The sequence below is a fragment of the Pieris napi genome, chromosome 14, assembly GCF_905475465.1.
Source record: "Pieris napi chromosome 14, ilPieNapi1.2, whole genome shotgun sequence".
In the NCBI taxonomy this organism is placed as follows: domain Eukaryota; kingdom Metazoa; phylum Arthropoda; class Insecta; order Lepidoptera; family Pieridae; genus Pieris; species Pieris napi.
The window spans coordinates 12,338,491-12,352,660 of record NC_062247.1 but is presented as its reverse complement, the minus strand read 5'-3'; the positions used below and the strand labels follow the sequence as shown (position 1 = coordinate 12,352,660).

The 14,170-nt window shown below is 32.1% G+C and overlaps 1 protein-coding gene across 1 annotated transcript; it reads left to right on the top strand.

The window, feature by feature from the left end:
- The first annotated feature begins 495 nt into the window (after window positions 1–495).
- LOC125055712 (cytochrome P450 4C1-like) lies at window positions 496–9,809 on the top strand. Its single transcript, XM_047658203.1, has 10 exons — window positions 496–766; window positions 1,193–1,282; window positions 2,892–3,002; window positions 4,920–5,105; window positions 5,884–6,080; window positions 6,257–6,326; window positions 7,086–7,287; window positions 7,361–7,512; window positions 8,990–9,175; window positions 9,462–9,809. Exons 1-10 carry the CDS (start codon window positions 610–612, stop codon window positions 9,626–9,628), a joined length of 1,518 nt encoding a protein of 505 aa, XP_047514159.1. The 5' UTR covers window positions 496–609; the 3' UTR covers window positions 9,629–9,809.
- Window positions 9,810–14,170: the final 4,361 nt, after the last annotated feature.

The following is a 14,170-nucleotide window of genomic DNA, read 5'->3' as shown; positions in this document are numbered from 1 at the left end:
GATATTGAATGTTTATTGCCAGTTATTCTCTTCCGTTCTACGCCCTTGATTTGAGAACTGGCAGTAAACGTAAAATTAGAATCATTTCATATATATATATTTTTTGACGTTCATAAGTGTACACTTTGTTACCTATTTGAATTTGAATTGAGACAAATTTAATACAATACACGTATGAAAAAAAATAGAAGAAAATAAAAGTATTGAAAAGTGTGCACTAACAGAAAATGTACTTATGCAAATTTATGTATTAATTAGCATTATATACACAATTTATATGAAATTGTCCTTACCCTGTCAGACATACCATTAGTTACGAACTCTTTCTGTCAAACAATGTGTTACCTGAGTTAAAAAGAGTCAATAACTTTAATTAAATTTTACCCTTTTAAGGAAAACGTACAAACATTGAACTCACTACTATTATTATAGTGTAATAGATTTTATGCATTATCTAGCTAGATAACTACCACATTGAAGGCTGTACCATGAACCCCTCAACCTTATAACTACGTGAACTGTACACGGAAAATGTCTATATAAAAGGGCGCATTTTCATAGTTGTGAGTTTGAATTCGCGTGATCTAGTCATGTGTTTTGTTTAGTAAAATGATTGTCTACTTATTGATACTAGTGGGTACGCTATGGTTTGTCTTCTTTCAAATAAAAAGGAGGCGGATGAAGAAATTAGCCTCCCTTATACCGGGGCCAAAAGAAGAATTACCACTTATCGGCGTGGCCCATTATTTTCTAGGCAATACTGAGGGTAAGTTAAGTTTACATTTTAAAAGTATGCTTATAGAATTATATGTAATAATAAATAGATCAAGCAATAAAAATATAGGTTATTATATAATAAAAATATATTTATTTATAAACAGTCCATGGAATAGTTGTGTATACGATATGGCTGGAGTTGCGTGTATATTTAACTTATGAAGTGAAACCTAAAAATATTAAGAAAAAACCTTCTTATTTAGTTTCAAGAGCAGGTTCAACCAGGTTTTGAAAAAATATAGTTTATTTAAATATTTAAGTACTTAAGGAGAATTACGAAAATTAACTAACGTATTTTTTTCTAAAGATAATTTGGTCACCCTCATCATTAATGTAGTACAAACCCTATACAGAGAATATATTGAACGCTACACATATATTGCCTATGTACTAGTTTAAGAAACCTCTCTTTCAGATATTATGAAGAGCTTACAGTATTTCAGCTATACTACTATGAATCAGGGTGGAATAATGCGAGGATGGCTCGGTCACATTTTATATTTCTGTAAGTACTTTTAATATACTAAAAGGTATCAATCGAATCGATCTCAATAATAAATAAATACGCTCTTTGCTCATGCATACAGCGTGACATTATAAAAATAGAAGTAGGTAACATTGAACGTCAAATATGTTATAAGATATAATAGGACATATTTAATAGAAAGTCACGTTGTTTGTGAGTGTCATAGGCTATATATTAATGAAAAGGAAGACTTCATGGTGGTAGGCGGATCTGCGGTATAAGTTCGAACCAGGTTTCTTACGAACACTGCCTTAATGATGAGAGATATGGTTAGTTTAAGGGAAAACTTGAAGGGCCCAGATGCAGAAGTTCCTTTAGTCCCATAACTCAACATTACACCTGATGATAATAAAGACGAAAAATCCTATTTAAAACAATTCTACAAGACGTATCAAGAAAAATGAAATACCATTGTATAGCAAAGAAATCAACTATATGTTGAGGTATAATCTTACAAAATTTAACATTGTACAGTCCGAAAAATGGAATTTTTAATTACGTAGAGCCCAGCTAATGGCCTTATGCCCAATCAACGGACTAACTTACTTCATATTAGGACTTAAAGGTATTTTCATAAAAAAAACTATGGACTTAGGTTCTAAATAACAATTTGCAGTTACTCCACGTCCTCTTCAGAGTCAACTTCTTGCATCTGATTTGGGGAATGACTTTCATCGATGGTCAGGAAATCGCTATAGAAATATAGTTCATGTTAAGGAACAAATCGGAATAAATGTATTACGTCTTTAATCTTAGCTGGTTTCAGTTCTCGTGGTCCACTATATGAGTTTGGTTGTTTGTTTACTGTGCGAATGACGGTCGTTTTTTTCTTTAGTGTTGCCAATTTTAAACACAAATCTTTGGACTAAGGGACTTTTTATATATTTTTCTCTCGACATGATGACGTACGACACATGTATATGAAAAATGATGTATTGAATATATTTTTATACAGTTTCTACCCCATACTACACCCGTAACTAAGAAAAGTAAAGCTACAAGTAGGAACAAAGCTCCAGGAGAAGAAACATATCTAATCTTTTCAATGAAATTGCATTCGTATTTTCAATTAAGTTTCTGGCGAAGATGGTGCAAGCACTGTCAATAAATTATTTAAATTAAATGTGAAATTAAACTGTTTGCTATGCCATATTATGATGTTAAAGACTGATTGAATGGCAGAAGTGCTTGAAAATAGGTTGTTCTTAAAGGCATGATTAGAAAAAAATTAAGACCGGCAAGCTTCTCGGCTTGATTGTCTCAAAAGAAGTGTTGTTAAATAATTAATTAATGAATTAAATTTATCTCCACGGTTGTTCTAGGAAGTAATTAATGAATTCCTTGGATCTAAAAAGGTTTTCTAAGAACAGAAAATTAACTGCAACGTGCGCGTGTAACTTAAACAAACCCGTATGTTGATCGCATTTAACCTCAAACACATTATTATAATTTTCTTTATTATGCTCGATAAATAAAATTAATTAACTTAGTTAAGTCACGTATAAGTTATGCTAGCTTTAATTATCCATATACAATTATTACAATAAATTCCTTGTAAAGTAATAACATAAATTGTTTGTAATTATAGTGCTCATTGATCCGGTGGATTTAGAAATGGTATTAAAAACGTGTATGGAGAAGGATGATCTGCACAGGTTCATTCGAAATGTTATTGGAAATGGCGGGATTTTCGCTCCAGGTACGTCCATTTGTATTTATTTATTTGTAAAGAAAATAAGGCCGGTTTCTTTACGATATTTAACTGAACTGAATTAAAAGAATCTCGTAGCTGTTATTTAGAACAAAAAGAAAAACGGGGTTCGAACGCACAACCTCACGGTTGAGGGGTGCTAGGTAGTGTGTACTCGTACATATAAAAATAATTTACCGTTCCTTTGTCCCCCTAAAACTCTGTAAATTTGGCTAATTATGATCTTGAAATATTTGTGGAAGTTCAGGAAAGGTTTAAACGATGTAAAACACAAATAACTGGTAGGTATGTAAAATTGTATGGTAAGTATAAAGTACCTAATAATCAAACTAGTAGATTTTGGGTAATCGTATAAAATTTAACCAATTTTATTTTATTATTTATTGTATACGTAACCAAAGTGTACAACCCAAGGGTGCTTCAAGAACTGGGTTTTTTGTACCAACGGAATATGTGCCACGGCCAAGGTTATTTGCGATACCAAGGGCCAGAACGAGGATCTGTGCAACAGCCAGTCGGCCCGTTATCTATTGTCGATTTCCGCAGATAAATCAAGGAAGGTAAAACAAAGAGACCTTACCATATAGCTTCTGAAGTAATCAATTATCTACAGTTTGATTATTAGGTACTTTATACTTACCATACACACCTAACACACAGTTACAGTTATACAGTTATATAGTTATATAGTTACAGTTACACACCTAACTTATAATTATATTGAATAGCATTTTAATGATTCGCAATGCGGTTATATTATTAAAATAGAATTATTCGCATTTGTACCTTATGGTATTGGAGCTTTAATAACAGTAATTATTTAAGATAACTCGTTTTTTATTCAGATATTGTTTTGATTATATAATTTATAAGTAGACGCCCATAATATATATTGAATTTACGATTTACGATGGTCGCTCATAATGTTATATTTTTAATGTTAATATTTAGAATCAGCTAATTTCCAATAAAAATACCGAATCATAAATGTATACATAACATTTATTACTAACAAAAACACACACATAATAAAAGTCAAAACTCAAAAATCATTTATTCACGTAGGTAACACAATGTACATTTATGAACGTCAAAAAAGAAATAAACATTAAATGCTTCTAATTTTACTTATGTCTTAAAATCATGTCTTGATTTTCAATTAAATATTAAACGATAACATTATTAAAATAAATTTTCAATTCTGCTGCTCGAAACTTTGTATCAAATAATTGAATAAGTTCTAATTTGTGTAGTAACGTAGTAAGTCGCTGAAACCCAACATGATCGTTTCCTCCAACTGATTTTGTTCCATTAGGAGTAGAGACTCTTAGGCCGTGGGGTTCAAATGCACAGGCGCTAACAACGTAGATAACACTGAAAATGGTTAGAACTGGCCAGTCAGAAACATTGCTGATGAAAACTTTTTTTGAATTTCAATTTTAGAACTCTTTGGTAACCTAATGTAGTATATTGCACTCATTTGTCTTTGTTTTTGTGAAATGGCGGCAAATCTAAAACTCTTGTTACACGTAAAAATGAACCTAACGCGAGAACCCCTAAAGAAGAATGGGCCCACTGCTTTTCTCAGTGGTTCCATCGAATGCGAAGATGTGTAGAAAGAAACGGAGATTATTTCGAAAACAATAAAAGTATTGGCAACTTTCTACATTAAGCATTAATTTTCAGTGTTACCCAGGTAATGATTTATGTCGGCGCCTGGTAGATAGTACCGGTGACCCCAGAGCTGGTGCTTTCGTCACTCAACGCTTAAGTATTTAAATTGAAATTCATTTTAGTGTTCTATTTGTCTTTTTTTTTAATATCGTTTATTGTAGGTTGACTGTATTTAATTCTAATATATTTATTTTTTTATCATCATCAAATGAAATAATTTCTTATTTATAGTATCTATATGGCGGAGGCGGAGAAAAATCTTGTTACCAGCCTTTAGCCCAAAGATAGTGGAGACGTTTGTCGAAGTATTTTCGGAGCAGGCGGAAAAACTGGGAAATGTTTTATCAAAAGCAGCTGGCAAAGGACAATTAAGCTTGTGGCCCTATTTATCATCGTATACTCTTGATTCAGTTTGTGGTAAGTTGAATCTAACAAATTAATATTCAGGTTTAACATATATCGTGTTGTTAAGGTACCGCGCCGGTTAGCGCCGGGCAGCGGGCCCCGACTCGCCCATAAATATTATGACGATATTTCCGGAGTACGAGTAGTTGTCGCCCGGGCCCGGCGGGAGACGCCAACCCTTTAACGCCCGAACCCAATAATTAATCCATAATCTCAGATTAAACACAATCTGAGATCAGACCGTGACAGTCGATCGAGAGTTCGGGCGTAAGTTAATAATGTCCCTTTTTAAGAAAGGGGAGATTTCGACACTCCCCTGTTACTTAGCCACTCGGTCACGTATCTGCCTGATTGCGTGCCTTTTTTTTAATATTAGTAATTTAGCAATTTTAGTTAAAAATGCCACTCTTCATTTTCAAAATTGGATTCAAAAGAAAAACATTAAATAAGTATTTAAATTCATGCTTAATAAAAGGATTAATTTTGAATGGCAGCGTTAAAATTTTTGTCCATTGCGTCCCAAGTTGCATTAATTAGTAGAACTTTTTTTATTACCCGAAGTGGAAAAATATAAGATTTTTTCATCATATTAGCCAATGCAAATTTTTAGTCTCAATTCGTAAATTGGCTACATAAGAGTTTATATAGTAAAATGCAGTATTGTTCTGTCAAGATAAAGATAACATTATTAGTACCTATACAAGAGATCTTGAGAAACATTAATAAAATCATTTTATTACGTTATTAAACCGAGATTCAGTGTAAGAATTTGTTGTTTACTTTTTAACAGAAACCGCTATGGGTGTAAAAATGGGAGCTCAGGAAAATCCGGATTCACCATTCCTTTCACGTATGAACACACTCTTAAATGTGGTCTGTGAGAGGATTTTCCATCTCTGGCTGCAGCCGGACTGGATTTTCAATCTCTTCCCTCAAGCCACAGTGCAGAAAGATTGCATAGATGTGCTGTACGGATTTACTGATGAAGTAAGTAATATTTTATACAAATCATTTTGTGCTTCAAAAATACTTATTAATTTACGAGCTGGTGCATGAAATGAAGACGGGCTGACGTAAGATTTTATTGAAACAAACCCTAATGTTCCTATTACAATAATGAATTCTTAAAGAGGTTGTACTTAATGTTAATAAATTCTGTATAGGTAATTCAAAAGAAACGAATAGAATTGAGGGACGAAAAAAAATCAAAACCAGAAGCAGATACACATTACCGTAAGTACATATACCTATCGATGTTAATATTTAGTCACCAAGTCTGTAAAAGCTTGCTACTTAGCTGCTCCGCTGGCGCAACGACTCGAAATGGGCCTTCTAACCTTAAGTTCCGTTCGTCTACGTTACCATCACTACAAGCTAGTACTTACGACTATTTAATGGATGTACTGTAGCCGAATTTATTTAATGCCTAAATAATCTTAAAATTTCACATACTTAAGCCATCAGTATAATACTCGAAACAGAACAAATCTAAGCGTACGAACAACCAGGCTCCAGAAGATAAACCACTCCTTAAATGGAAATTGGATTCGTTTTAACAACAAACTACCAAGCGAAATTGGAGAATTATCACTGAATAAATTCAAAACTAATTTAAAATTAATCAATAAAGCTTTTTATAAATTTGACGATTATTGAAATGATCTTAAGCTTTGGGATTGATTTGCTCCAGTTCAAACAATTTGTATGACTCAAAACTTAGCGATTATAAAGAGTGGCGGAAAGTTTCTTGCTAGTTTCCTTCATGAATAAAGTTATTTTGAGTTTACATAAGAGCAAAACGAATGCACAAAAATTAAGATGTGCATTTGTATACCAATTAATAATGATTATATATAATTTTCTTATAAAATACTAAGTACCGAATTTCCAGTAGAACACTTTTCAAAGGTATAATAAAACATTTACGATTAATAAAAAATAATAGTATTAACAAGCACCCAATACAAAACTACATTAACTTTATTTTTCTAGTTTTGGAAGATTACAGACGAAAGAGTTTCTTAGATCTACTAATATCGTTGTCTGGGGGAGAAAGAGGTTACAGTAATGTGGAACTCCGTGAGGAAGTTCTTACCCTAACGGTAGCTGGTACTGATACTTCAGCAGTAGCAATAGGCAACACGCTTAAGCTCCTGGCCAAGTATCCCAAAATACAGGAAAAGTTGTATGACGAGTAAGTGAATAGATTCCTATTCATATTTACATCTGTTTGTCTATGGTTTAATTAATAAATACTCTTTACACAGGGTCAAAGAAGTATTCGGTGATTCCGACAGACCTTTAGTTAAGGAAGATTTGAATAAATTAAAGTTTTTAGAACGAGTCGTGAAAGAGTCACTTAGGTTGTTCCCACCGGTGCCTTTTATCATAAGGAAAGTCCTGACGGATACGAAATTGCGTAAGTGTTTTGACAAAGGCATTTTTTAAAATCATATCTTTATTTGTAAATACAAATCTCTTCATTCACTTTCACTGCGGAGAGCAGTTTATTCTAGATAACCCTGATTCTAGACGGTGATCATTTAATTAGGTTCGTAGTAAATGAATAAAGATAGATAGGTGTATATACTATAGTAAAAAAACATCAAGTAGTTCGGATAAATAAAAATTTAAAAATTAGATTATTAGGCATTGGTTTAGAATAGACCAAATTATAAAGATCTCTAACATCAAAAGACTCTAATGACTTCTTATCAGTTGACAGAAATCTTTTAAAATATATTTATATACCATCATGACCTCAATCTTTGATAAGATTTTCTTTACAGTAATACTTTATAAATTTGGGCCTGATCCAGTTTTACATGAGTAGAACCATACTAATATGCTTTGTTTGTGGTACCAAAAAACTTGTCAAATTATAAATCAATCACTCATTTAATTGAAATCCCCCCATGAAAATCTGTGCTGTTGTTTTGAATTTAACTCAGACAGGTGTGGTATTTATTCTATAATATCAATTTATTAAACTTACTACTTACTACTGTAGCTTATTTATATATAATCTAATATATATATAAATGCCTTGTGTCGCGGTGTTTGACGTTAAACTCCTCTGATACGTCTTGACCGATTCTCATGAAATTTTGTGTACATATTGGGTATGTCTGAGAATCGGACATCTATTTTTCATCCCCCTAAATTTTAAGGGTAGTCAACCCCTAATTTTTTTATATTTTTATTTTAGATAGATAAGACTTTAATTTGAAACAGCATTAAAAAATACATACAACTCGAAAATTAGGGGTTTTAACCCCTTTACGATCAACTCCTATTTTTTATTATAAATGATATACATGGCAAAACAACGTTTGCCAGGTCAGCTAGAGTTAGAGCAGTGAGTAAATAAATCTAAATTTATTACAGAATATTATACTTCTTAATAAATTGCCTACTACAAAATATTAAATAATAAAAAATGTGCGTGTACTAGTGTACACACGTTAGGAGTGAAACTTCTTTATGACCAGAAAATGGTTAAATAAAGTTAAATTAGATAAAGTTTAACAAAAGGCTTTTAATATCACAGACTTGAATACAAATAATACAATTGTTTCATTTTACCTTATTACCACTAAGATTATTACAGAATTTCATAAATTGTAATAGAATTTTTAGTATCATTGTTATCGTTATTATACATTTTTGTTATTAATGGTTTAAAATCTCTTTGAATCAACCCTGGTAGGGACAAGAAAAAGACGCGCGTAACGGTGAAATGTGACGCGTAACCGAAACATGTGACGCGTAACCGAAAAATGTGACGCGTAACGAAAAAATGTTACACAAAATTTATTTCCAACCCCGATAAAGAAGTTTCACTTCAATAATATTAATAAAACATACAATATTGTGAAAATAAAAGATTGTTCCAGCGTCAGGAAATATCTTGCCAGGTGGTTCAGGCGTGGTTGTATCAATTTGGGGACTTCACAGAGACCCTAAATATTGGGGGCCTGATGCTGAGAATTTCGACCCAGACCGATTTTTACCTGAACGATATAGTATCCAAAACTCCTGTAGTTTCATGCCCTTTAGTAGTGGACCGAGAAACTGTTTAGGTGAGTTAAAAACGCTACTCGTAGAAAATATAATTAAAATTTGATCCTTAAATCGATTTTAGTCCGAAGTCTTCAAAACCCAATCCTATGCTTAGCATTATCAATAAATGAATTGCTAATGGTAACAGTGTAAAACAAGATATAAAACAATAGTGTACTTGTGTTTCTTGATTAGTTTTGGTTTGCATAAAATATAAATATTGATATAAGATACGCGGGTAGCTTTACAATTGAACTTATCGTTTGTTGCTCCAGTAATTACAACGACTTGTTTATTGTGTTACAGGATATCAGTACGCGTTGATGTCAATTAAAACAGCTATAACCGGTGTGGTGAGAAAATACCGGATTATTGGTGAGGAGGAAACCAGCCCTGCACCAAGTATGAGAGTGAAACTCGATATCATGATGAAGGCTGTTGATGGGTACCAAATGGGATTGGAAAAACGTTGAGAATATGGAAATTATACACAAATATAACTCTCTGTGCCAAAAATAATATGGTAGCAAAAAGAGAGGACAACACGCAAAAACAATAAATTCGATTTTGCAGCTGGCTAATTATAATTGTGGTGGATTTAATGGTGGATAAAAGCGATTTTTAAAAACATATACGTCACGAAGTTATTTTTTTTTAAACAAGAAAAACTGTCCATGTGAATTAAACAATGGAGCGAACAAAAAAATAATGACAATGGTAATGGAGCGCATACCAATTTGTTATAAAAAATTATCTAAATGTGACATAGAATTATGAATATGACTACGTATTTATCTGTATTTAATAACTAAAGGAAGTATTACTTATACTATTTTAATAAATTAATCCTAAATGTGAGTGTTTTATTAGCGATATATTATATTTTCTTCGGAAGCACGTACAACTGATCTGTTAAATTACAGCATTAATAGAAAAAGACTTAGAATACTAACAAAACACACACACTAAACACAAAATAAAAAAAAATAAAAAAAGATAGATAACGATTTTATATAGTAAATAAAATTAAGAATGATTGTTAAGAAATAGATAAATAAATATTTTTGGGCGGATTAAAAACTAGATTTCATGGGATTTTGGTGGAGTAAGTAGATCTTTTTTATAACTGCGAAAAAAATTGATTTTTAGTTTAGTTAGAAAAAGACTGGTAAAACGTAATTTTATTTGTTTGTAGGTGTTATGAGTTTTTAATAAAATATAAATCTGTCTTATAATATTGAAGCAAACTAAAGGTTAAACCGGTTTTTACTAAGAGCCTATATATAGTTATTCTATTCCTCTGAGATAAAGATATATATACGTAATGTCTTTTTGGGGAAGGAGGCAATGTATGAACAGGCGTGTTACTTAGAGTTACGTGTGTTACCGCCCATGGACACCCGCAATACCAGGAATTTCACTTAAAACTTCTTTTGGTGTGACTAGACGGATGTTTAGCTCTTCTGACGATATTTCTTCGAAGTCAAGTGAATCTTCTTCATCGATTTGAAATATATTTTCTAGATGATCAGCAAACTTCCTAACTTTTTGTATGTTACTTGCAGCCCAATTCCCATTAGACTCTCGTAAGGGAGGAATATGTGTTGTAGGTTTTTTGATATTTCTTATCGCTTTCCAGATGGAGTAGTTGGTGGAACCATTAGAAGTTAATTAGTTTAGGTATCTCTTTATTGAAGTATCTTTATGTATTTTACTCTCTCTCTGTAGTTGTTTAGTGAGGTTATTCAAATGTTTTTTTTGTCTTCAGGACATCTTGTGGAATGCCACCTTTTTCTTTGAGCTCGTTTTGTCTTTATCAGATTTTTAATCTCTTTGTTTTGTACCTTTTTCTTAAATTTTGGAGTATTGCTCCAAGCAGCTTGTTGGATGTTCTAAATGTATTTACTTCTAATTCTATAGGTGGAAAGGATGAATGAACATGTTAAGCGGTTCCTTGTTTTCCCAGCTATATTTGACGGCTGCGTCTAAAATTTTAAATCCTTGGAGAATGAGGTCTTCAACTATCCTTTAAGGCTTGCAAGAAGCATACAGATTTTTTGCCATTACTCTTATTGGCCTGCTCTGCTTGTTTTCGTATGAGAACCACGAAGCATCTTCTTCTTTAAGATGTTTTGTGATACCTCTGTTGGTAGCTTCACTATTGGTGTTAATCTTCACCGATCCATTCCTAAGCATTTTCACGGTGAAAGAGTCTTTATTTAGGGGAGGTGTTTAGTTTCCTTTTCTTTCTGCTTTTTTGTCGCACCCATTCCGTTTCTTTAGCCAGTTCTTCTTCGTCCGTCTCATACAGAATTGATTCAGCGGCTGCCTCATCCTTTTGTGTTAAGGGCTGACCTATTTTTCGTTCGAGCTGAGCTATTGGACTTGGATTGTTCCTTGAGTTGATGGACAATACTTTCCAGGTCTGATCATCGGGCTCTTTCCTTTTTTAGTTCACCCACTAGTAATAGCTCGGTTTGAGTTTTAATTTCAATAACACTTGAAGATGACATCATAAAATTTATATAATAATTAAAATTATAAAGACAAAACCTCGCCTTAATTCATTACACAATAACAAATATTAGGTCAACGATTCATTGTAACGCGACCGCGGCGCTGCGTCAGCGCGTTGCATTTTTTCGGTCACAATAATTAATACGCGACGTTTCTAACCGAAATGAAAACCACAACTGAAAAATAATATGATATAAAATATATATATACGAAGTTTTTTTAAAAAAGAAGAAAAACTGTCCATGAGAATAAAACAATGGAGTGAACAAAAAATCATAACAATGGTAATGGAGCGCATACCAATTTGTTATAAAAAATTATCTAAATATGACATAGAATTATTATGAATATGACTACGTATTTATCTGTATTTAATAACTGAAAGTATTACTTATATTTTAATAAATTAATCCTAAATGTGAGTGTTTTATTAGCGGTATATATTTTCTTCGGAAGCACGTACAACTGATCTGTTAAATAACAGCATTAATAGTAAAAAGACTATTAGAATACTAACAAAACACACACACAGAAACACAAAATAAAAAAAAGATAGATAACGATTTTATATAGTAAATAAAATTAAAAATAAAATTAAGATTGTTAAGAAATAGATAAATAAATATTTTTGGGCGGATTAAAAACTAGATTTCGTGGGATTTTGGTGGAGTAAGTAGATCTTTTTTATAACTACGAAAAAAAAATGATTTTTAGTTTAGTTAGAAAAAGACTGGTAAAACGTAATTTTATTTGTTTGTAGGTAATAAATGAGTTTTTAATATGATATAAATCTGTCTTATAATATTGAAGCAAACTAAAGGTTAACCGGTTTTTACTAAGAGCCTATTCTATTCCTCTGAGATAAAGATATATATAAGTAATGTATTTTTGGGGAAGGAGGCAATGTATGAACAGGGGTGTTACTTAGAGTTACGTGTGTTACCGCCCATGAACACCCGCAACACCAGGATGTTTGCAAGTGCGTTGCCAGCCTTTAAGGTAGCGCTCTTCTTATATATATGTACATATCGTTATGATCGTAGAACAATGTCGGATTTGATAAAAATCCAAAATCCACTTTTTATCATATTTGGATACTACATTGACTTAATATTACGGCTACATAAAAATAACGGTGCGTGTACTTATGTACGCGCGTAAGAAGTTATACTTCTTTGGCATTATTAAAAATAGTTTTTGATTTCATGCAAATAATTAATTACAATTAATTAATAATCAAAGACTGGAAAAGGAGTCATTATAGTCAATAAAGTTCAGTTTACATTTGAAAAATTAAATAAATAAATATTGTATTGTCTTTGATTAACATAACTCATAACATTTAAAGAAAAAAGCTTTTTACCGGATTAAAGTTATTTATTATTAAAAATTTACAACTATTTGACATAATTTTAAATTTATCCGACGTTTCGCGTGCTTTACAGCGTGCGTGGTCACGGTGACTGAAGACAAAAGATGTTGAATGTCAAAAAGTATCACAGCTGCAGAGAAAGTTGCATTATCTGTATTTATTTCCCCGATAATTGAATAATTCCCCGATAACTCAATAATTTGGATATTATTGGGTCCCAGGTCAATCAAAATCTCAAAAAGAAAAACAATCCGCGAAAATAGAGGACACCGTGAGCCATTTTTGCCAAAACCCTCCATCTTTTAGTCGATACCAACTCCGGGGAAATAAATACAGATAATGCAACTTTCTCTGCAGCTGTGATACTTTTTGACATTCAACATCTTTTGTCTTCAGTCACCGTGACCACGCACGCTGTAAAGCACGCGAAACGTCGGATAAATTTAAAATTATGTCAAATAGTTGTAAATTTTTAATAATAAATAACTTTAATCCGGTAAAAAGCGTTTTTCTTTAAATAAATATTTATTATTATTCTCTTACATTAAATTCTATAAAGTCTCTTCTGTGATGATGATGTGATATGATAACCCTACAAAATACTGTTGTGCACACCTTTGTCTGGCTTTTCTAGTATTCAAGTTATGCCAAAACTGATTTATTACCTTGTCATTGTTGGTTTTATTTTCTTTTGGGATATCAATTGTTTCCAAAATGATTTTATTTGTAATATCCTGAAATATATAACTAACATCTATTAACTTAAGTATCATGTTGAGTGGTTCGCACTCAGGTGTGAAGGTGTATTATACCCACTGTCCATTATAAGTGGTAACGGGCTCACTTCTGGCTGGTCAGAGTTTCGGTACTACAAGTGCAAAATGTTCTTAGGTATTAGAATATCTCTGACTACTCTGTAGGGGAATAAAGTAGGTACTATTGTGAGCATATGCTTATGCTTGAGAACCTATGTTGTTGAACCTTGAACATCACTATACATCATATTTATAATTAACAATTCCATGAACCCTTCAACCTTATAACGACGTGAACTGTACTCGGAAAATGTCTATATAAAAGGGCTTATTTTCATAGTTGTGAATTTGAATGCGCGTGATCTAGTCGT

What these genes read in the sequence shown, in the direction of transcription:
- LOC125055712 (XM_047658203.1), top strand. Translation starts at nt 610, where the DNA reads ATGATTGTCTACTTATTGATACTAGTGGGTACGCTATGGTTTGTCTTC. An exon ending in CAGGAAAAGTTGTATGACGA is followed by an intron (nt 7,288 to 7,360) that starts GTAAGTGAATAG and finishes CTCTTTACACAG; the next exon opens with GGTCAAAGAAGTATTCGGTG. An exon ending in CCTGACGGATACGAAATTGC is followed by an intron (nt 7,513 to 8,989) that starts GTAAGTGTTTTG and finishes AGATTGTTCCAG; the next exon opens with CGTCAGGAAATATCTTGCCA.